General features: G+C 48.2%; 1 protein-coding gene across 3 annotated transcripts in view; it reads right to left on the reverse strand.

Annotated features, from left to right (window-relative positions):
- The window catches only part of Mtus2 (microtubule associated scaffold protein 2), a 363,820-nt gene that overhangs the window by 18,959 nt on the left and 320,201 nt on the right, over nucleotides 1-24,660 (reverse strand). For all 3 annotated transcript variants that reach the window (XR_012910593.1, XM_075971941.1, XM_075971950.1), the window contains 2 exons: nucleotides 21,060-21,126; nucleotides 1,430-1,644 (listed from right to left, as the gene is read on the reverse strand). Coding sequence is in view for 2 of the 3 variants with exons in the window: in XM_075971941.1 (XP_075828056.1) it covers nucleotides 1,430-1,644; nucleotides 21,060-21,126 (282 nt within the window). In the remaining variant the exon portion in view is untranslated. The remainder of the gene's footprint in view (nucleotides 1-1,429; nucleotides 1,645-21,059; nucleotides 21,127-24,660) is intronic.

A 24,660-nucleotide genomic window follows, 5' to 3' on the forward strand; every position in this document is an offset into this window, starting at 1 on the left:
CATGGCAACAGAAAGATAACCAATGCAGAAAGCTTCTGTTGCCTGAAGAGCTTTCTTTTTCGTCTAGAACCTTGGGTAGAGAGAGCCCCGTGAGACCACTGCTGTCTACCGTCTGCCCCCTTCACAGAGATGGGATTCGGGGCTCTTCCATGGAGGAGGCTGCCAGGTCACCCACCAAATGGCACCAGCAATTTGGAGAAACAGCTATTCCCTGTAGCAGGACTCCGTTCTGGAGTCAGCTTGCTACTCAGCGGGTTACAGCGACACCAAGGGGAGGAAAGCTGCTGCCTAAGGCGAGCAAGGATGGAGTCATGGGCTTTGCTTTTAGCCACGTGCCAGAGGCAATTAACTGGGGATTTGGCGAGTCACTTCCAGAAGATGTGTTTTGAATGGAGCATCACGTGCGCTCATTTTCTCATTAACCTCAAACCAGATTAAACTACCATTTGCCCCCATCCCAGCTGCGCATCCTCATCCGAGGAGCCAGGGACAGCCAGCTCGTGTTTACTCCCTCCTGCACCCACCCACCAACCGGAAGCCCAGCCCCCTGCTTCACCCCAGTCTCCGAGACACTGGCCCAGAGCACGTGGTGGCAGGCCGAGCTGGAGCTTCCAGACCAACTCCATTGGGTTCCCACTGTAGCCTTTCTTCAGCCTAAAGGGCAGTGTCCCTGAGACCCACGTCTCCCCTGTACCGTCTCTTCTCAGCACAAGGTCTCCTGTGCCAGACATGCCCTGGGGGCTCATTCTGTTTGTGTAGAGTGTATTCTCCTGCCTGGCAAATAGAGCTGGCTGGGTGGGTGGGTTAAGAAGACATAACAGAAGGTGATAGGCTTAGTGGTCTCTGCCTGTTCAAACTCCTCATGGGGCGCTGTTCCTGCCAATCACCTGCCATTCACGAGGATGACTTTTTAAAAAAAAATGAAGGATTTTCAGGATGAGTTTTGTGGGATGAGCTGATGAGCAGTGCGGTCTTCAAAGAAGATGAGCAACCTCTGCTCACACTTCATGCGACAGAATTCTGGCGTCTTACTTGACCCTGGGACTCTGTCTTCTTACCTGTAAAATGGGGATAAAACCGGCATCTGGCAGGGTGATGGAGTCCGTGTACATCAAGTTTGGAAGTAGTGGCGGGTGCAGAACCTGGTCTACGCACAGGTTTACTTAACACCCCCCTGCCCACAGAGAATATGCGAAGAACAGATGACCAATAAGGATCACGTGTAAAACTGCAATCTCAGGTAAGTTCTCACAGAGAACTAATTTTAGACTTAGAAGGAGGAGAGGGTGTCATGGCATCTTCAGGGACAGCATTCTAGGCACAGGGTGCAGAGAGAGCCAGAATGAGACTGGAGAGTGAACTTGACCCATTTTCTCAAGTGCCTCAGGCTCTTCTCCCATCACCTGTGCGGAACTGCCAGCCAACTCACCTGCTCTTGGTGCTGGCATCGCATGCGCAGCAGCTGGTCCTGATGCTCCGCCCGCAGGCGTGCGCTCTCGGCCTGGAACTGCTGCTGAAGCCGCTCCCGAAGTTCCTGCACCTCAGCCTGCTGCTGCCAGCCTAGCCTCCTCAGTTCTTCCTCGAACCGCCTCTCCAGCGCCTCCTTCTCCTTCTGCAGCTTCTCACACTTGGCGGTGTTGAAGGCTGCAGGGAGCACGGAGCTCTTTAGCAATGTGGGGAGCAGACGCTGCAATGACCCACTGCGAGCCCACCTGAGGCTTTCAAAAATAAAACTGAAACAGGAATCGCTGGGTGGGGAGTGTAACTCAGCGGTAGAGTGCTTGGCTTGGCACTCACGAGGCCCCGAGTTCCACTCCCAGCATCAAAAACTGATTAAAGAAGTAAACAAATAAAAACTACGCCGTAGCCAGGGGTAGGGGCACATCTTTTTAACCCCAGCATCCTGGAGGCAGAGGCAGGGGATCTCTGTGAGTTTGAGGTCTAGTCCAGGTCATCAAGGGCTGGCTACACAGTGAGGCTCTGTCTCAAAAATAAGTAACTAGAGAAACCACAAACACCTCAAAAGCTAATTTAGCATAATATATCATCACAAAAGACTCTCTTCCTGTGAACAATTTGAGAATGAGATGCCTATTGGCTGTCCCTTTATGCCCCAATTCCCTAGTGTGTAGACCCTACTTACCCACAAGGCCAGCACACTCAGGAGATCTGGGACACAATGGTGCCACCCGGTGCTCAGAACTGTTGACACTGATCCAGTCAAGGTCCAATGTTTTTCTACTGATACAGCTTGTGCCCTATTGTTAGACATTTGTTTCCAAGACTTGCTGGTATAGATAATATTACAGATAATACAGCAAGCATATTCACCCATGTGCAGGGTCCGTTTTCATTAAAATGAGCTCTCGGGAGTGGAAGTTACAAGGTTTTAAAGACCACGGGTGTCATCATCCAGTGGTTGGTGCTTTCTTTAAATTCCATAGTTAGCCAGTAATAAATCTGTGACCACCAGGGGGCAGTATGGCACCTGGAAAGTGCCCTCGGGGGACACGCTGCCCCGAAAGACTTACTTTTCTTCCTAAATTCTTCTTTATGGCGAAGATATTAAGAGGAGACCATAAAAGGAGTGACGAAAAATGAGGTCTGAGGTGTTTACAGAGGGAGAATAAGTCGGAGAGCCACCAGCCCACCTGTTGTGTTTGGAGACACACTCTGCTCCTAGGGCATGGTGGCTGCATCAGAGCTGGCTCAGAGTAAACAGGAGCTGGCATCTGTATTCTTGCCTTACCTAGACAGGGACTGATGTTCCCAACAGCCCTGCTAGGTGTCTAGTAGGCAGTCCACACCCCACTGTAAAGAGCAGGGAGTGGACCTAACTAGTTCAAGGTGAAGGCAAGGTCTGCAGCAGAATCAGGAGCATGGTCAACCTCCATGATGCACCAGTATTAAAATATCTCCGAGGTGAGACCAGGCATTGGCATACCTTCCTTAAACCTCCAGTGTCTAGAACTGTCACCCTTTGCCCGTCTCTTTCCTTACAGGCAGGCAACGCCAGTGCCCTTTGTATTCTGTGCTCAGATAGGCAGGGAACCTTTGGATGGATATTGAGCTGTGGGTGTAGCTATGTGGTAGAGTAGGTGCAAGGTGTTGGGGTCCATCCCCAGCACCCAAAAGATATCTAGTCATTGAAGGAGTACCTGCTGGGTGCTGAGCACAGTTCTAGGCACAGGGGCAGGAAGGCAGGCTGTCACAGGAGCAGTGGCTTGAAGGAGAAATGTCCCTACTCTCAGACCTTTAATCATTTGGTCCCCAGTCGGTGACTGTTTGGGGAGCTTTAGGAGGTTTAGGAAGTATGTCACCGTGGGCAGGCTTTAAGCTTAAAAGAGAGAGGAAGAGCTGATGTGGAATGTCCTTCTGTATACATGTTGCTTTTATTGGCTAATGAATAAAGCTGCTTTGGAAGAGAGAGAGAGAGAGAGAGAGAGAGAGAGAGAGAGAGAGAGAGAGAGAGAGAGAGAGAGAGAGAGAGAAGGCAGAGTCAAAGAGATGCTATGTAGCTGCCGAAGGAGAAAGATGCCTACCGGTAGGCCACAGCCTTGTGGTGATACACAGATTGATAGAAATCAGTTAATTTAAGATATAAGAGCTAGCTAGAAATATGCCCGAGACATCGGACATACAGTATTGTAATAAATATAGTTTCTATGTGATTATTTGGGCCTGTGCAGCCGGGAAACAAACAAGCAGTCTCCATTTACAAAATGGCGCCCAACGTGGCTTCCTGAGAACGGAATTAAGGTAGACAGTGATGCAAGTCAGTCCTCACGTGGACATTCATTAATCCACGATCCAGTGACGCTGATGATTTCTGTGTACAGTGCTTGGCCCTAGCTGGGCTCCCTCCCTTCCACCTGAACTTGCAAAGGCCCTGGGTAGGCACAGTTCTGGTCCAACTAAGGAACAGAAAGGCCACTGATGGGGCACCAGCATCCTTAGAGGAGGGAGGTCAAGTTCCAGGGCCAGGTGGAGGCACATCATGAAGGCCAGTGGTTACACTATGGCATTATGGGTATGCTCCTGCAACAGCTCCCAGAGTCTCAGAAGGGAAGAAATAATGATTTACACTCTGGGTAGCTGCATGGAAAATGATGTATGAGACAAGGAGAAGAGGTCAGGGGAGGTCTGGAGTTCAGGCACTGAGCTCAGTGGCATCAGGTGACTTGGATGATTGGATGAGGGATGAAGCATGGGGAAGGACAGGTAGATGATTGGTTGGATGATGGATAAGGGATGAAGAAGGGGGATGGGGAGATGAGTGGTTAGATGATCAGATGAGAGATGAAGAGGGGGGATGGGGCGATGAATGGTTGGATGATCAGATGAGAGATGAAGACAGGGGATGGGGAGATGAATAGTTGGATGATGGATAAGGGATGAAGAAGGGGGATGGGGAGATGAATGGTTAAATGATCGGATGAAGGATGAGGCATGGGGAAGGATGGGTAGATGAATGGTTGGATGATGGATAAGGGATGAAGAAGGGGGATGGGGAGATGAGTGGTTGGATGATCAGATGAGAGATGAAGAGGGGGGATGGGGCGATGAATGGTTGGATGATCAGATGAGAGATGAAGAGGGGGGATGGGGAGATGAATGGTTGGATGATTGAATGAGCAGTGTCTGTCATAGAGTGGAGAGCACTCTCTAGCTCCCAGGAGTCCTCGCAATACTGTGACTCCGGTGAATACTGTGACTGTAGATAGCAGATGAGAAGAGTGTAGCCAGGAGAGAAAGTGCCGAAGGAAAATGGTCAGACGCTAGGAAGCCTCAGGACACTGACCCAGCTGTCCTGGGGGCTAGATGTGACCAACACTATCTGTTGGGCTTCTCAAAGTCATTTGCCCCCTGAGCTTAACATCAAAGAAGGACATTGGTTGCATTGCACACTCGGACCTTGCTATGGTTTGCATCTGAAACATCTCCCATGAGCTCAGGTTTTGCATTCTATTCTTGGTCTAGTGATATCTTGGGAGGGAGGTTAGAGTCCTTAGGAGGTGACAAAGGTTGGTCACCAGGTGTCTTTGAAGGGTACATCTGACCTCCACTCCTTGCCCTACTCTCTGCCTCCTGTTTCAGCATCATGTGCCTACCATAATGAGCTGTGTCACCCCAGAGGGTTGTGTGATACTCACTGAAAAGACAGGCGTGTGTGCGTGCCACTTTGCTTTGTTTATTCTTTTCCATTTTAAAACATTTCTGGGTATGGGTGTTTTGCCTGCATGTATGTCTTTGTGCCTGGTGCCTGCAGAAGCCAGAAGAGGCATCAGATCTCCTAGAGATGGAGTGACAGATGGTTGTGAGCTGCCATGTGGGTGCTAGGAATGGAACCTAGGTCCTCTGCAAGAGCAGTTAGTGCTCTTACCTGTTGAACTACCTTTCCGGCCCTGGGTATTTAAATTTCCTACAAAACATACCCCCAAAGGAGGAACGCTTCGATCACAGAGAGAAATGTGCTTTTACACAGAATTACTCGCTTCTTGGAGATGCAGGAAATGAGCACTAACAGCAGCGCTTGACATCTGTGTGCTTCATGGATTATGCAACAGTTTTGATGGGGATGTCCCCCTTAGGCTCCAGCATCTGCGCTCTTGATCCCCAGTTGGTGGCGCTGTCTGGGGATGTGTTACGGGCCCTTTAGGAGGTGCAGTCACGCTGGAGGAAGCAGGTCCCTGGAGGAAGGCTTTGAGAGGGTCTAGTTTGCTTCACTTCCAGTTTTCTCTCTTGATAATCTGTGGCTGAAGGTGTGCTCTCTCTCGGCTCCCTGATCCATGCCTCCCTACCAAGATGGACGCTTACCCTGGCATCTTAGTTGGTGCTGGATTCTACTCATGTGACCTGTATCTCAGAGATACCCTAGAGAGCAGTAACAACCCTGTTAGTCTTGTATTTCAGAAGAAGAGCTAGGAGAAGGAGCAGACATAAAAATAAAAACCCCAATGGATTTGAAGTCTGTCAGGAGTCAGAGCAGCTTTGTGTCACTCAGTGCATTCTTTAAGATGCGCAAGTCAGCAAGAGGATGGTGACTGGTCCCGTGTGGAACAGTAACTGCAGAGTGTCTAAGTTACGTCTTGGAGAGAGGGGAGGGTTACAGGCATGGTTTACGAGCAGAGGAAGAAAGAGGAAATTGATTAGAGATGGTTTAAAGCTTTCAAAAAGAGAAACCATGCTGTCCAGATGAGAACTGGTCACACACCACACACAAACAGACTGGCATTCTACAGATGTCTCCACGTGGAGCCTGCTCCTTTGTTTTGTCCATTTAATTTGGGTATCCAGACTTTTAAAGGCATCTCTATGGCATCAGCTTACACAACTCACTATGTTAATACCTTGGGCTTTCTGTGGCCACACTCTGCAAGGGAAGCTAATGGTTTCGCGTGGCCAAAGTGCTTGGTTATTTATTACTTCATGCCCCCCCCCCATGTAAAGGCATCGGAAGGTGAACCTTTTCATCTGACCTCAAAGATCTGACCCATAAGTGACCCAGGTTATACTTATCTCCATTGTGAACATGCCTTTTAGAAAGAGATTTTGAGGCTGGGCGGTGGGGGCACATGCCTTTAATCCCAGCACTCAGGAGGCAGAGGTAGGCAGATCTCTGTGAGTTCGAGGCCAGCCTGGTCTCCAAGAGCTAGTTCCAGGACAGGCTCCAAAGATAAGGAGAAACACTGTCTTGAAGAAAGAAAGAAAGAAAGAAAGAAAGAAAGAAAGAAGGAAGGAAGGAAGGAAGGAAGGAAGGAAGGAAGGAAGGAAGGAAGGAAGGGCTTTTGATGAAGGACTGAAAACTTTAAACACTGGTGAACATGTACTTTGGACCCCTTTCACCAGGGAGAAAGGACCCGACCCCCCCCCCCCCCCCGAGTTCTAGAAAATGCCTCCCTGGACCCAGCCATTTTCAAAGCCTCCAGGTTTCAGAGGCCCTACTCCACAGAACATCACCAATTTAGTCTTCTATCCCATGGCTCATGTGGCCGCATTCCCGGTTTGTAATAGGCTGGTGAGGAGGCCAAGTGCCGCTAGAGAGGAAACTACTGTGTTGAAGGTGATGGGTTCCCCTTTTTCCTTCTGCTTCTCTGGCTGTTCAGTCAGTGTATGCCATGGGGCTTGGGAGACTCGTCTCTGATGTGAGGTTTGCTCAGACATATGACGTGTGTGTATGTGCATTGTGCAGGTGTGTGTGTGTGTGCGCTGTGCAAGTGTGTGTGTGTGCGCTGTGCAAGTGTGTGTGTGCATTGTGCAGGTATGTGTGTGTGTGCATTGTGCAAGTGTGTGTGTGCATTGTGCAGGTATGTGTGTGCATGTGTGTGTGCATTGTGCAGGTGTGTGTGTGTATTGTGCAAGTGTGTGTGTTGTGCAAGTGTGTGTGCATTGTGTGTGTGTGCATGTGTGTGTGTGTGTTTACTATCTTAAATTTCACATGGAACGAAAAATTACCATTTTAAAATCTTCAAAGCTTAGTATCACCTAAGAGGCATGAATTTCCCATAAGCTTGGCACAGCATTCCCATCTCTTCAAACGCTTCAAGGGACAAAGCGGGCCACATAGAACTGTTTCTACTGACTAACATTACACATACACACAGAGCAAGCAAGGTATTTAGGCAATGCCAGCAGCCCGAGTATGCCTGTGCATACATGTATGTTATGTAGGTAGAGATAATTGATTCCTCATATGTATGTATATGATTTAATACATATTATTGATTTTTAGAGATTTACTGTTATTTCTCATCATGTACATGTGTCTCTATGTGTGAGCATGGTCATGTGAGTGTGTCAGATCCCCTTAGAGCTGGAGTTACAGCTGGTTGTGAGGGTGCCAGGGAGCTGCAAGAACAGCCTGTGTTCTAACCCCGAGTCACCTCTCCAGCCCTGAGTGTGTATATTGTCTAAGAACCAACAGTCCAACCCGTGCTCCCATTCAATGCCCTGTTTGGATGCTGGCTGGGCTGCCAGTATCCCTCACACAGAACAATGCCACAGTGACTTTAAACAAAGTCAGGACACCCCTTCCTGCAGAGTGCTAGGTGAGCTGCCTAAGGAAACAAGTTTCTCCTCCTGGGTAGTCTGAGGCAAATCCCCTGCAGCTGGTGATCATTCCAGCCAATGGGCTCAAGTCTACACCGCAAGGGAGCATCCCGCTGAATAGAACAGTCCCGCCTGCTTTCGTCATTATGGGGGTTTCTCTAGGAGCCCCACCTTCCCGCCAACATGCGGATGGCTCTACCTTCCAGTCACCATGACAGACAGAGAGGACACTGAGAAGTAAGTGTCAACTGTCAAATGAAGATTACATCTCACAGAGATGAGGCCAGGGTTTAATTGTATGCCTTTTTTTTTTTAACTTGACAGAAACTGGTTTAGTCTGGGAAGAAGGAACCTCAGCTGAAGAACTGCCCCCATCAAATTAGCCTGTAGGAAAGTCTTTGGGGGCGTTTTCTTGATTCATGGTCGATAAGGGAGGACCCAGCCCACTGTGGGTGGTGCCACCCCTGGGCAGGTGGGCCTGAGCTGAATGGCAAAGCAAACTGAGGCAGCCATGGGGACCACGCAGATCCTTCTTCCAGGTTCCTGCTTGAGTCCCTGCCCGGATGTTCCTGAACGACGGACTGTGATCTCCTCCCCAAACTGTTTTAGGTCAGTGTTTAATCACACCAACAGAAAAGTAACCCAGACAAATGTATTCATGTCCCCAAAGCATGTAGCATGGAGTCTGGCTGGATCAAAGCCACACCTCACTGGGGTCACTGATGGCCAAGTGCAAGGTGCCACTAAAGAGCTGTGGAGAGTGAGGCTAGGAGGAGGGGTGTCTTAGTCAGTGTTCCGTGACTGTGAAGAGATACTGCGACCATGGAAACGCCTGGAAGGAAAACATTTAATTGGGGTGGCTTATCGTTTCAGAGGTCTAGTCCATTATCATCACAGGGAGAAGCATGGCAGCCAGCGGGCAGAATGGTGCTGGAGAGGGAGCTGAGAGTTCTACATCCTGATCCACAGGCAGCAGAAGGAGACTGTGAGCCACACTGAGCATAGCTTGGGCATAGGAGACCTCAAAGCCACCCCCACAGTGACACACTTGCTCCATCAAGGCCACACCTCCTAACAGTGCCACCCCCAGGGACCGAGCAGGCAAATACCTGAGTCTGGGGGCCATCCTTATTCAAACCACCACAAATGACAACTAAGGAGAAAATCCAGACCTCAGGGAGTCCAGGTGGTGAATCGTAGTGAACCCCTTTCACGCAATCCTGAACAGGGCCAGAGTAATAACAGAAGGGAAAAAAAATTGTAGGCTTCTGTGATCCCCAGGTGACACCTTGAGATAGATACAGCATTTCTTCATGGTGGCACTGAAGAAGGGGACGGGCTGTGTAACGGCGTGGGCTGACAACTGTTGGGGCATCTTCCCATGTTGGGGATTAACCCCTCCAAGTCTCATTCCCTGAATGGAAAGATGAGATTTACACCACCCTCCTAGGCTAGTGCGAGGCTCAAACAGAAAAACTCAGTCATGACTTGGTACCATGCTGGACCCCATAGATCGCACAATGTCTAGCAGCTGGGGTAATGCCCATGGGTGAGATCGTGGCAAACAAGTATTAAATGCCCACTGTATGCTGGGTGCTGTACCAAGTGCTCACAGTATGCTGGGTGCCATCCTAGGTACTTGGGGGAATAGGTCACCGAGCTCACAGCTCTGGAAAGATGGCATAACTCTGACTACACACACTCCTGTTTTCTAGATGAGCCCGAGAAGACCTTTATGATCTGAGTGTGAAGTGCCCCCCCACCACCAAGACTCTTGGATACTAAAGCCTTGGACGCCATGGCTGGGCTTTGGGGAAGTCGTTGGATCCCAAGGGCTCTGGTTTCACCCATACTTCCATGATGGCATTCCTGGGAGATGCTGAAAATGTAGGCTGTGAGGCCAGCTAGAGGTTCCTTCTCCGCTCTCTCTATCCTGGTTGCCACGAATGAGCAACAGTGTTCTGCCAAGTCCTGTCTGTCACCGTCACCTTTTTGCACACCGCATGTCCCATAGCTACGCAGCCAGACGATTGTGGGCCAAAATCCCCGAGATCATGAACCAAAGTAAAGCTCGCCTCTGACCCCATTTTCTTAGGTATCCTGTATGTAATTAAAGGCTGACCACACAGTTCACACCAATCTGCATGTATCTCAAACCCTGGCTTGTTATCACTACACTGTCTTGAGCCAGGGATTTTCACAACTTGAGCACAAGTCAGAACCACGGGAGGGTGGGCAAGAGGGGGGCATTAAAACAGACCGGCTGTTCCCACATTCAGTAGCGTGGTTGGTTTACGATACAGCAGGTTTGAGGCAAGACCTAAGAGTCTACATTTCTAGCAATTTCCACGTGCTGCAGCTGCATGGTGCAGAAGAGAAACATGCACTGTGGAGCCCACCCTGAACTCGCCTCATTTCATAAGCTAAGCAGAGCCGCACCTGGTTGGTACTTGGGTGGGCGATTTATCGTCATATGCAAGACACTAAAACAACCGCTCAGTGGACCTTAGGAAGTGCAGACATCAGTTAATTAGGTTTGTGGATTAGCTGGGGTGGGCCATGAGATTCTTCATGTCAGACAAGCCTTTGGGTGAGGCTGCTACCACACTGAGAAAGTAGTAGGTCACCAGGGTCACTCAGCTGGAAGACCCAGAGAATCCTTCTTCCTGTGGCCATGTGTCAGGAAGGCCGCTTAAACAGTGGAGAACTGGCTGGGTTCCGCTACAGCTGGGAGATGGTCTGCATGTGTCTCTGACTCTCATGAACTAGCAGGTTGTTCCTGAGTTTGGCCATGTCGAGCTGGTAAAGCCTTTCAAAGTGGGATTACCTAATAGGGTCAGCGTGGGCATCACCTTCAGAAAGGGTTTGTGCTGGTGTCAAAGAGTGGGTTTGTTTTCTCAGGGACGGGTTTGTGTGTGCACGTGTGTTTTCATGGAGATCAGAGGACATAGTACCTTCAGGTCCTCGCCACCTTTTTCTTGAGACATTTGCTAGGATCTTGTCAAGCAGGCTAGGCTGGCCGGCCATTGAGCCTCAGGGATCTGACTGTTTCAGCCACTGCTGGGGTCATAGTTATACCACCATACTCAGCTTACATTTTTTTTTTAATCTTAGTTTTGAGGCTCAAGCTCCAGTCTTCCTACTTGTAGGGCAAACATTTCACTGACTAAGCTGTGTCCCCATGTCCCAGAATGGATTGTCATAAAGCAAAAGGCTAAAATTTCCAATCACTTTGTCAGGCAAAGAAGCTCCAGGTTAGATGCTCCCTCAGCGCTTACTGTGGTGGCAGCGCCCCCTGCAGGCCTCTCTGCCCACATGCAGCCTACCCTTTTAAGAAATTGAACTCTGGCTCGCGGCGTGCCTTCCCAGGACCTGCCCCACCCTTTCTAAGCACTTCCATCACCCTGAACTCTAACATCTGCTTCCTCAGCCCAGTGAGACAGTGGCCACTGACCACAGTCCCTATGAGTGACCAAGTCTGAAGAACGGCGCTCGGCAGAGAGGTGGGACTCACTATGCATCTTTTCTTCCGGATTCTTGGAAATCACTGCCCCCTGTATTTTGTGTATTTCATAACTGTGTGCCACGGGTTTCACAGTAGCAGCTACTGTATCATGGCTGGAAGTTTCCAAGGCACGGGCAGTCTGTGGAAGCGTCTGGGTGATTCTAACATGCTTGCACCTGGCCTCGCCAGGGTTCCTGGCTAAGAACTGAGGGTCTACAAACAAGAAGTCAGGCAGACGGCTGCCAGAGGACCTCTCACCTCGGTGCCATTCATGTTTAAAAGGCAATAATTTGCTCAGCCTCTGAAGAGCGGTTCAGCTTTCTAGGTAGACCTGCCTATAAAGAGATGTCTTTCTCATCCCAAGTTAATAAACTGGCCACGTGACTTTATACCAGGCTCCAGCCAATGTAGTTTAGGTGTTTCCCTGGAAGCCAGAGGCACTCTTAGTGTACTGAAATGCAGATTTCAAAATCTAGAGCACAGTGAATTTGCTAATCAATGCCCACATTTATCTCTCAGCCTGGTCTCTCAGGATGATGCTTTACTGGAACCATCATTCTGATTAGTTAAGCTCTGACCACTGTCATCAGCAGAAGCCTTTCAAATGTATTGTTATTATTATTATTATTACCTTTAATTATGTGTATATATGTATCTGTGTGTAGGTATGTGCATGTGAGTGCAGTTGCCTAAGGAGGCCAGAAGAGGGCACTGTATCCTCTGGAGCTGGAGTTAGAGGTAGTTGTGAGCCACCCAAGATGGGAGCTGGGAACTGAATCAGGACCTCTGCAAGAGCAGTGTGTGCTCTTAAACACTGAGCCATCTCTCCAGCCCCAGCAGGATCCTTTTAAAGAGAGAATTATGTGAAAGAGACTTGTGGATTTTCTTCATTCCTTCCTTCCCTTTTTGTTTGCATACTGGGGGTGACCCCAGCAATTGTGTTATACAAGTGCTCTATGACTGAGCCACATCTACAACCCAAGGAATTCTGAGGCTTTAGCTAGTTTACTGAAAGAGCAAGTTAAGTTTTCATGGTTATGTGTGATGCAAAAATCGGTCCAGCTATCATTGTTTTCAACAGAAATGGCTTTCCCCAAAGCACATATCCTGGCTGGGCAAACAGTTTTCATTTAAAAAGGCTACCCTGAAGAATGGATAGGCATGCACTGTAATTTAGATTATTTTGTTCCAGTTCTGCCACACCATGCGAGTAAAGTAAGCAACGGTACCCTGGAACATATAAACGTGGTCCTGGTGGAGGAACAAGGAAAATCACAAGGGCATTAGATATGAGGAGAAAAAACACCAGCGCTGAAGAATCTGCCTGGAGAAAAAAAAATATTTATGTCTTAGATCCAAACACAAGCCTTGCCCTTCATGCAAGAAATTGAGCGGTTACCATGAGCACATACTAATGCTTCTTGCTTAAGGCAAGAATACGTGGACAAAACACAACTGTCTTCATTATCTTGCCAGTACAGAGGTTGAGCCAATGACATCTTTGTGGCACCTTTGTAAAAGATCAAGTGTACGGAAGAACTGTTTGTCAGGGACTCCTCGACTTCCTCTAGGCTCAGCTGGTTAGCGCTTACAGATTTCTCTGGCCTCTGGCCTCCGTTACATACTCTCTAAAACTCTAAGACCCCTCCTGCCTCACTTCCTGGGGTCCTAGGCGCTGCTGTCCTTTGGTATTAACAGAGATGGTCCCAGGACACCCGCTGCCAGCAACAGCCAAATCCAAAGATGCCCAAGTCCCTTTTATGGACTGATGGAATATACACAGAACCTGTGTACTTTATGTTAGACTACATTGTTTAGGGCAGCATGACAAGGAAAAAAATCTACATGTTCAGAACATAAGGGAATTGTATACACTAACTTTTGATCTGCGTCTGTGGAATCTGTGGATGTGAAACCCATGACTACAAGTTCATAGAGACGACTGAACTTGCTGGCCTCTGACTCTGCGCATAAGCAGGCGTTTCTGGGGTCAGAGCCTTTGTCAGACTCTTATTTTACTGTTCATGCTTTGGCAAAGGGTTTGTCTCCTGCATCCAGTTAAGCTTATGAACTGAATGCAACAGCGACGGAGGAATGTGTATTGTGCTCAGCCCGGGGCCAGGGGCTTCTGATACACAGGATAATATTTGGTGCCCAGTAGGATGTTTGTGTATGAGAGAATCATGGCAGGAAGAGATTATATACACAGAATTCGTATGTGACCACAATTTACACTGTATATATTTTGCGAAATGTCTCAGCACATTACAGGATATATATTATATGTATGTAATTTCCTTGCTTTTTATTACGTTCCCTCAAGTACCATTTGGACCTTCCAGCATGACGGCAGTCTGATGTGGCCATGGAAGGGAGGGATGACAAGTCTTTACGGAGCTGTGATTTGGTATCTCTAACCACAGTTTCTTTACCTTATTCAGGTGGTCATGTCATCATCTACCTTACCTGTCTCCTATGGTTGTCATCAGGTTAGAATGAAGTAATTTACATGGAAAGCCTTTGTAAATTATATACTGTTGTTTATATACTAAATGCATAGGGTCTCAAATCATTGACAGGATTGGACTCCACAATGCGCGAGGGTGCCCATTCCCAAGGGAGTTTAGGGGCAGTTCTTTACCAGAGCGACAATCAATTCAAGTTTATTAAGATTTTAATTTTGTTGGCCGGGCGATGGTGGCGCACACCTTTAATCCCAGCACTCGGGAGGCAGAGGCAGGCGGATCTCTGTGAGTTCGAGACCAGCTTGGTCTACAGAGCTAGTTCCAGGACAGGCTCCAAAGCTACAGAGAAACCCTGTCTTGAAAAACCAAAAAAAAAAAAAGATTTTAATTTTGTGTGGATGTGTTGCTGAGGCTTGAGCCTGGGCATGGTGGTGTGAACGAGAATGACCCCTATAGGCTCATCAGCTTGGTCTCCAGCTAGCAGAACTGTTTGGGAAGCTTTAGGAGGCACTTCCTGGTTTGAGGAGGTGTGCCACTAGGGGTGGGGTTTCAAAAGCCCATGCCAGTCTCTGCCTCAGTCCCTCCCCTCCCTTCCCCTCCTCTCCTCTCTCTGCCTGTGGTCTGAGGATCAGCGTACCAAGCTCTTGGGTACTGCTCCATTGCCACGCCCTGCTTGGCACCATTTTTCCCACCATGGTGATCACGGACTAACTCTGAAACTGTAAGCAAGCCCCCAGCTAAGGAGCTTTCTTGGTGAGTTGCCTTGTCATGGTGTGTCTTCACAGCAACAGAACAGTGACTAAGACGCCAGGTTTTCATGCACAGGCTACACCCTATCCTTAACCCTGCGCACGTCATTACCATATATGGGGAGGCAAAACTAGTCTTAACAGACTCAGTATTAATGAAATCTCAAGACAAACAACTCCATAGAAAAATGATTAGAATGTGCTAAGCATATAGCTACAATAGGGCTTTATAAATATCAAAAAAGTATGTGGCGGCCACATAGAATAAATCAGTGTTTTTTTTTTTTTAAAAAAAAGTATAGCAGTGTGTGTGTGTGTAGTTGTAGCTGTAATGTATTTTCCATGGCAACCAACCCAGTCTCTGGGAATTGGCAGGTTCAATATCACCGTGCATGGGTAAGCACCTGTTTGGGAGAGAAACCCAAATGACTTTGGAAAATGACATTTACTAGAATAAAATTTAATCAGAGTGGCTGAGGTCATTGATTTGAATTTTTCCCATCTCATTTTCCTGCAAGAAGGGCAGGATTCCCAGACCTTGTCATGCTGGGTGGTACAGCCTGCATGGAAATTAGTCTTTCTGAAACTCTATCAACAAGCTCAAATTGCTGATAGCAGATGAGACCTCCGGGAGCAAAAATTTCTGTTTTCAAATAATACTCGCTCTTCACCATCTGATCACCACCTATGGAGTGGTTAGTGTATTTTGGGTATCTTCCCAAATTTTGTGCACAGATTGAATGGGAGGATTCAACTATGCTGACCAGAGAATTTTTGCAGCACAAATTTTGGCGTGTTCTATTTTTATTTTTGTATATATTCACAATTGCTTTTTCATTCCCTTGTTGACCATTGTGTTCTCCAGCAGATGCTGTTCAGTAGCTGGTGAGGTAGCTTACAAAGGCCATGAGTTCAGCTCCCAGCATCCGTGTTGGGTGACTCGCACTTGCCTGTAACGCCAGCCCCGGGGGAACTGGATTGGATGCCTGTGGCATCCATGGGCATCGTCACTCACTGGCATACACCCACACCCAGCCACACTTCTTGAGATTCTTAATGTGAGTGGGGGGCCCTAAGTGAGGGAGCTCCTTGGGCTACAGTGGGGAGGACCCACCTACATCTCCCCTGCTGCCCCTAACATTCCCCTACCCGGCTTGGATTCACACCAAACCCCACTTTTTCAGAGTGTGCACTGATTGTAAAAGTTCTTATTAAACATATAGGAGATTAAACACCATGTTGGCAAATATTATTGTAAGGTGTGTGGCTTTTGTTCATGCTGCATTTGTTTAACTCTGTGAAGCTGTGATTCTTTGCCTGTCTAAAACACCCGATCGTCCTAATACAGAGATGAATGGCCAACAGCAAGGGAGGGACAAGGATAGGCGGGCCTGGCCGGCAGAGAGGATCAATAGGAGGAGGAAGGAGGAAGAGGGTGAGCAAGGACAGAACAAGAGGAGGAAGACTTCAGGGCTCAGCCATCCAGTCACCCAGCCACACAGCCAGACACAGAGTAAGAAGGAAAGAAAAAAGAAATAGGGAAAGATAAAAGCCCCGAGGTCAAAGATAGATGGAATAATTTAAGAAAAGCTGGCAAGAAACAAGTCAAGCTAAGGCCAGGCATTCATAATTACGAATAAGCCCCTGTGAGTGGTTAAGCACCCTGTGAGTGAGCTGGGTGGTGCCCCCCCAAAAGACTAAGAAGTCAAAAGAGTAAAACATCACATAATAAAACCCACCCACGACTTGCTGTCTAGTATCTTGTTTCTGCTGCTCCAGATGATCCTGACAGGAGCCAGAATAGAGAACCACCTATAAGCACTGGTTCTGACTACACCGTAGGCACCACGGTTGCATTTATTCAAGCCCAAAGTGGGGAGGATGGATGGAAGCTTATCAACAGCTGTTGGTAGAACTTGGGGCAGTAGTTTTATGAGTTAGGAAGCAGCAACCATTAGACTGGAGATGGGCAACTCTACCCTAACATATTAACATTGGAGCTAGTCCTACTTTGGCAACTTCTTCTTCTCTACCCCGTCTGAACTCACAGCTTTCTGGAAATTCCGTCTCTCCAGCCTCCTCCTTTGCTCTGGGTCCCTGCCTCCTGTGACTCCTGTGAGAATCAACTGTTCAGAGTGTCAAGGACTGGTACTGGGGGGGGGGTCCTTCCTCTCTGCACCCGTCAGAAGTCATTGCTGAAGGCTTTGCTTTCTTCTTTAAGGAAAGCAAGAGCAGACCACAGTTCTACAGTTAATGGGCTGACAGTGGATCCCCACATGCCCTTCTGCCTCTGTTCTGTCACAAATGCAGTCTCCACAGTGGAGTGAGAGCTGGTTCAAGAGCAGAGCGTCCCCTGGAATGAACAGACCAGCCACAGTGCCACCAGGTACCTCTACTTTGTCTCTACTAGGGTTTCATTTTTGTTTTTTGTTTTTTTTGCTAATGGGCAGATGAATTCTGTTTCTATTCTTAGCACTAATGCAGAAATCAAATGACTTAAACTCAAACCCAGTACAAATCCGGCTGCACTTAGAAGTTTCCGGAGATGGCTAAAGGTTGTGCCACTGGGCTTGGCACGTCCAACCCAAGTGCATCAGACCGTCATCCTCTGTCCAAAGCCTGCTCATGGTGGGGCAGACATCTCTCCAGGGAGAAACTCAACCTGTAGAGGAGAACTCTGTTTTCTACCTTTGTACGCTAGCCGCTGTGCTTTGGCCAAGTCCTTCTCCAGCAGCTTCTTCTGGAATTGGCTTTCATCGTATAAAGAGGAACCCGAGGGTCCAAGAGGTCAAGCCAACTCACCCTAAGGGTCTTTGGAGCACCCAAGCCTGGAGTCAGCTGCAAACACACTCCTACTCAGGAGAAACACATTCAGAGGCAGACTTCAGCATCTCAGGGTACTGGCTCGTTGTCTTGCCCATGAAAACTCCGGAGACTAAGTCCCTCAGTGTTTTCCTGACACCCAACACAGATAACACAGGTGCTCGGGTCCTAACAGCTTGCCGACTAGGCCGGCTGGTTTTTTTCATAAATTTGATATGAGCTGGCGTCATCTTGGAAGAAGAAGCCTTGACTGAGAAAATACCTCCATCAGACTGGTCTGTGGACATTTTCCTGATTGACGATTGATGTAGGAAGGCTCTGCCCACTGTGGGTGGAACCACCCCTAGGCAGGTGGGCCTAAGCCTATTAAGAAGGGTACTGAGTATGGACCTGGACGGATGCAGTAAGCACCATTCTGCCTTCGTCTCTAAGGACGCTCTGAGGCACCATGCACACTGGTCAGGTTCACCCTGCATGAAGAAGGGCTTATGAGCAACTTAACTTCCTGGGCCCTCAAGCACCCACTCGTCTTTACACTCCCACCTCTTGGCCAGCGAGGGAAGTGTCACTAAGTCCAACAGCGCGTCACTGCAGCCAACACACGAGGCCCTGCAGGACATCTGAACACCCCAAGGTCAATGCTTTGTTGGGACTCCGAGGTCCTTGACATTCGGCCCGTACCAGTCACACTGCATTCCTTTCTAGGATACCGTATCTTGAGAAGCTGTGGTGCAGCTGTTGCACTGATAAAAAGCACAGAGGGGCACATCCTGTGAAACACGACCTCAGGGTGGCATTATCCAACCTGATCCTAAGGCTTGAGAGCAGGGCCAGCCAACAGCCCAAACATCACTCTAGCAAGTAACCATGGCTGCTTAAAGGGGACAAAACACTGCTTCATCTCCAATTTCAGCTATATTTTCTCTTAGTGGCCACTGGGCTGTTAGGACACACAAACAGTTTATGTCATATCTGCATACAAAGTGTCACTGTGAAGCATCTATTTGACCATGCGGTGGCTGTCACTCGGAACCAGGACTTTTGGGGATCTCTCTTTACCCCTGTGCCTCTGAGTTGCCTCCACAGTCCTATCAGGGGTCCTCGTGGGAGACTGGGTTGCAACTGAAGCAGGGACAAGACCCAGGGTTCACAGCTATGCTCAGTCACCGTCACCTGGGAACTTGCCTGCAGGACAATGCCTGTCACACTCACTGTTTTGTAGCCTTATCTGGAAAAAGACTGCTCAGTCCTATCCCTCGGGGCACTGGGGCTGAGCTGGAGGAGGGGGGGATCTTTGCAGCTAGAGTCGGAGAAGAAGAAACATCTCGCTGAGAAGGCAGACTCCATGGAAGAACCTTCTTTTTGTGACTCCCATGAGGAGACACCTGCGGCGGGGGGGGGGGGGGTCTCTCAGATGTATCATGTAACAGCACATCATCTGGGGACCCCAGGGCTCCTCCAGTGAATGGATGGCAAGACCTCCCCAAAGGGGGTACGAAAACAACACTTGACCCCAGCAAGGGTGCCCTCAGCCGCTCATGCAGGGCCCGAGGATGGTCTCTGTGGTAAGACCCCATAGTAGCAAACTAGAAGAGATGGTGGTGACTTCAAGAGACTCAATCTCCATGGAAATGGCAACAACAAAATGAGGGGGTGACACTTTTCCAGCAGGGAGACTGTCACTTCTCCCTCTCCGGTGGTTGCTTCTGCAACAGCTTCAGCACCGTTCTCATGAGCCTCGGGTTCCTGGGAGTGTCCCTCCCAAGCCCCACCATGGCTTGCCTCGCTGGCCTTTCTCAGCTAAACCTACACCTGGGTTAGTCCTCCAACTCTTTGGGGCAGGGGGCAGGGGTGGGGACCCTGTTGCTGTGGATCCCATGCAGGCAGGACAGGCATACAATACTGCTATTGGTTGTGTTCTCTCGGGGGCCCACTATCTGTGGGGAGGAGAAACAACCACTTCTGAGCCATTTCCATGAGAAAGGAAGCCACAAAGCTCACAGAGGAGGAACACTAAAATAAAAAGGAGAATCGGGAAAGCTACAGTTGAAGGCTACTATCTTGCTCAGCTGAGAACCCATGGCCACTAGACAAAGCCGGACAGCTGACAACCTGCCAAGGGTGGCCCGGATGGGTCAAGCTCCTTTACTTGTTGGAGGAGCTCACACCTGCATAGGTAGGCTGCTCCTGAAGTCACAATAGGTAGAGAGTAAAGGCATACTAGAGACTAGAACAGCGGGCCAATAAAAAAGGCCATGGTATGTGAATTGATTTTTGGGGACACAGAGCAGTGAGTAGACAAGAGAAAAAAAATGGCATGAAGAAGGCAGGGCCTCGGGACACAGGCCTGTAAAACCAGCTGTTCAAAAGTCTAAGGTAAAAGAATCACACATTTCACACTAGACTAGACTGCAGAGTGAGTTCAAGGTCATCCTGGATAACTTAATGAGATTCTGTTTCAAATAAAATATTTTTACAATGTCTGCAGCTCAGTGGTCTAGTGAATGCTTAGCATAAACAAAGCCCTGGGTTTAATCCCCAGTCCTGGGGGAAAAGGCAGAAAGAGGAACAAAGTGGGGTGGGGTAGGGTGGGGGGTTGGGACATAGCAAACACCTTTGCCAGCCCCTCATCTCGAGAGGAAGCCTGTCTCCTGTCAGGCTTCTAGGGGGTCTGGAGATTATCCTTATTTTGACAAAGTCTCTGAATATACCAGACCATCCCTTAAGATTACACATTTCGAGATGACCCCTCAGAATTCGGTTTAAAAAACACCAGACAGGTGTTTTTTAACCCTTCTTGAGACAACAGAGCTTTCATGGCAAGGCAAGGTGCACACAGATGCTGGAAGCCACGCAACACACATTTCACACAACCCAGGATGGCTTCGGAGGTGCCTAGAGGGAGGGATGCTTGTCACAACCTGTGATAGAGACTGATGGGCGTGCTGGGATCTGTGAAGAACAGCCAAGGCTGTGAGAGAGACTGTCTCTCTCGTGCCAGACCTGTAAGAATTATGGCTCTCTGTGAGGCTCTAGCAGATGCCTCACTGGTCTAGACAGGTCTGATTTGGCTTATTACAGGAGACACCCAGATACGAATCACACTAGGTATGTGCTTTGTGCTCCTCCCGGGTGTAGGGGGTAGGAGTATGGTCACTTTGGATAACTGATTACAAGTGGCCATAGTTAGTTACTTGTTTATATGTTTCTATGGAAAAGTGTGGCTTGTTTTTGTTTGCTTTTGTGTTTTTTTGTTTTTTTTTTTTTGCCACAGGTAGCTTGTCTTTGTGACTGAACACAGCTTGAACTCCACTCAGGTGACCTTTCTTAACCCTCGGGGTATAAACTGTCCGATGGGCTGAGTAAAGCCGGCTATTGCGTGAGGCCACCCAAAATTTGGGATCCCTTCTTCCGGGTCCCACCGCCTCTAGAGTGGTAAACAGTCTTCACGTTAGATGCCTCACTTACCGACTTCATCCCTGATGCTCGCAAGCTCAACTGTCAGCTCCTTTTCCTTCGCAAGCGCACTTTCGCTCTGAAAACAACAAAAGGGATGCTGAGAGGTAGAAGCATAGTCACGTGTTCAACAAATAAAGCCTAGTAAACAAGCAGGGCTAGCCCTGAAGCTGAGAAACGCCCTCCTTGCGCAAACCCAACAGAGCCAGGTCAGGCTCACTCGTTCGCGGTAATAATATACAGTAACACCCACAGCCGTCCTTTCTCTGTGTCACATGGTTCCATCGGCCTGGAATAGTTCTAAGAACATCTCTTATCCACACAGTAATATACTAGCATCTTTACTGTGTTCTATAAATTCTTGTTCAAGTTCTTAATGATAGTAGCCGATTCTTAACCATGAAAAAGCCCCCCACATACAAGCTTTTTTTAAAAAAATTATTCCCTTAAGTTTATTCTTTTGCCCATAACTAGTTAGCTGTCTAGTGAATAATGAAAATCAGAGCAGCAGCCCTGACATGCAACGTTTCGCTCCTAAGACCTGACGACAGCAAGGTTTCTATGAGTTTTGATCCACTCTGGACATTACTCTAAGGCACAGGAGGTACTGCACATCTGAAGTATTATTCAGGGCAAAAAGGCCGTTTGTAACTCACTGGTCACTTGTTTTCACATCAGTTACATTCCGTGACATTAAACACTTAAGCACCCGAAGACACACTACATATTCAGTCTGTGTTTATGAGCCACCGCAGAGGGGTCCTTAAGATTTTACTGCGAATGATAAGGAAATACTTCTCAGAAGCCAGAGACACCAGCTATTCAGAGAAAGTCCCTGTCAGTCAACAGAAGGTACTCCTAATGAAAACTGGCATCCGAAGGGACTTTCTTTGGCTAAACTGTGGACCAAACACATAACTTGGGTATCTTCAAGGCCTTGCAATTGTTATCTACAGTTTGCATGTTCAGTGTCTCCCCAAAAGGTCTGTGTTAGAGGCTTCATCCCCAGGGGTATGACCAGGAGGTGCTATGAATCTTTAAGGGGTGAGGTCTAACGGGAGTTAAGTCACTGGGACTGTACCCTTTAGGAAGATTGCAGGACACTGCCCTCTTTCTCTTCCTAGCCACAACGTATCAGCTTCTTCTGCCCCAGGCTCCCAACTGGTTCCATCCGGAGGTTCTATGCCCTCCAGAGGCCCAAAGCAATGGTTCATCTGATCAAAGGTTAGGACTTCTGAGACTGCGCACTAACTACCCCTTTCTGTTTATAATTATGCCAGGCATCTTATTATAGCATTGGAAGGCTAATTAGCCCAATGCTCCTTAATGACTGGCCACCCTTGCCTTTCGTGACCGTGCTTGTCAGTTTTCTGTCAACTTGACACAGAGTCGCCCGGGAAGGGGACCCGCAACAGAGGAATTACCTCCATCAGATTGGTCTGTGGGCATGTCTACAGGGCATTTTCTTGATTAATGATGATGCAGAAGGGCCCAGCCCACGATGAGAGGTGCCACCCTGTGCACATGGTACTGCATTGTCTGCAGAGCACACTGAGCAAGCCATGGGGAGCCAGGCTGTAGAGTCGTGTTCCTGCATGGTTCCTGCCTTAACTTTGCTCGAGGATGAACTGTAATTGGGACATGTAAGTCAATTAAACCCTCTCCTCCCCACGCTGCTTTCGGTCATGGTTTTTCTCACAACAGCAGAAAGCCAACTAGGACAGCGGCTACTTGAAATGCTGGTAGAGCGGAAAGAGAAATCAGCATTTCATTTAAGGTCCCATGAGGGATAACAACGCACACAGGTCACGGTGGCTCATTCTTCAAATGAAGAAGGGCTTATGAGCAATCTCAGTCCATGGGCCCCCAAAGATCTACTCATCTTCGCGCTCAATGATGGGCCATGATGATGACATGCCAGTCAAATTAAACCTATTCCTCGCCAAGTTGGTTTTGGTCAGTGTTCACCACAGCAGTCGAAAGCCAAACCAGGAGCGGTCACCACAACATGGGGAACTGTATTAAAGGGTCACAGGATTAGGAAGGTTGAGAGCCACTGATTTAGACTAAGGTAGTTTACTGTGGGCTCCTGGTGAACCTCAGGTCAACCAAAAGGCCTTTGCTAAGCAATGGCATGCTATTCACAGTGCTGGAAGGAACTCTGTTGTCCTGATGGCTACCTGGAGACACCTGGAGAACTAGCTCCAAGGTCCAGATGCTATTTAGCATGAACAAGCTCATGGGAGAGCTATCAGCGGTTGTTGACTAACAAGTCTCTGAAGAATGTCCACTGAAAGATCTGACTGTAAAGAGCAGTGGTCCCTGCGTGGTGACTCACTCAAATCCGTATGTGAATACTCCCCAGCTGACGTGGCTAGATGAGGGGCTCTGAGAGCTGATCCGGTCGTGGGGGTGGAGCTCTCATGAGTGGGATTAGCACTCTCGCGAAAGAAGCACTTGGAGCAGTTTACCTCTTTCCCAATATAAGCAAGACAACCGAGAAGGGGCCATCTTGGAGTGTGTGGGCCCTCGTCAGAGACTGGGCCAGCATTGGCGTTGGATTTCCCACCCTCACAGCTCTAAGACATAAACTTCCGTGGCTCACGCAGCAAAGGTGGAGACATTTTGCTGCATCAGCACTAATCAGCTCTGTTCCTTCAGCCTGAGGCAGTTCTGCTTTCCCTGAGTTCAGGCGGTGATTAGGCCACAGAACGCTGTCTTCCGAACTCTCAGAAGATGCCACTTCCAATGTCATGACTGTTACATGGGGTGATAATGGGATTGAATGAACATGCAGATATAATACAACCACAGTAGCACCTGTGTGTTAGGTGGCGTCATAGATGCACGGTTTCCTTTGACTTTATTTGTAGCTAGACAATGTCCATAGTAGGAGGCATGTCTCTGTATTAGTCATCTATGTTCAGATGGCTCTGGTTTGTTCTCTCTCTCTCTCTCTCTCTCTCTCTCTTGTTTATCATCTATATCATGTATCTACCTAACATCTATATATCATCTACCAATTATCTATCTGTTATTGCGGGATATTTTGATCACACTGTGACACTCCCAAGACTGTCAATAAAATTAAATCTTGAATCAGAGGGCAGAGTCAACCTTCAGCTGGCCAGAATTAACCATATTTTTGGCAGAGCCAGATTAGGATAGAGAGACACAGGAAGGAAAAAGGGAGAGGCTTAAAAAGGTTCACTTTTCTTTTTGGATCTGTTAAGGTTGAGAGGCAGGGTCAGCTGATCATTTCTCTATTGTCCTAGGATCTATCAGGTTTTTACACCAATATCTGACTCCTGAGTGTTATTTAATAATAGAACAATATGAGTAACTGCTTCACCTGTCATCTATCTATCTATCTATCTATCTATCTATCTATCTATCTATCTATCTGATCTACCTATTTATTTATTTTTGCAGCACAGAGACAAAACCCAGTGTGGTACACGTGCAAGAAGAGACAAGCATTGAGCTATATCCCTAACCCTGTGCTTTGATTTTTTTAGTACTTCTTGAGGCTCTGCACTGACTATATATAGAGTCTGCATGCATGTGCATGAATGTGTGAATATGTGTGCATGTGTGTGCGTGAATGTGTGTG

The sequence above is a fragment of the Microtus pennsylvanicus genome, chromosome 1 (genome assembly GCF_037038515.1).
Source record: "Microtus pennsylvanicus isolate mMicPen1 chromosome 1, mMicPen1.hap1, whole genome shotgun sequence".
In the NCBI taxonomy this organism is placed as follows: Eukaryota; Metazoa; Chordata; class Mammalia; order Rodentia; family Cricetidae; genus Microtus; species Microtus pennsylvanicus.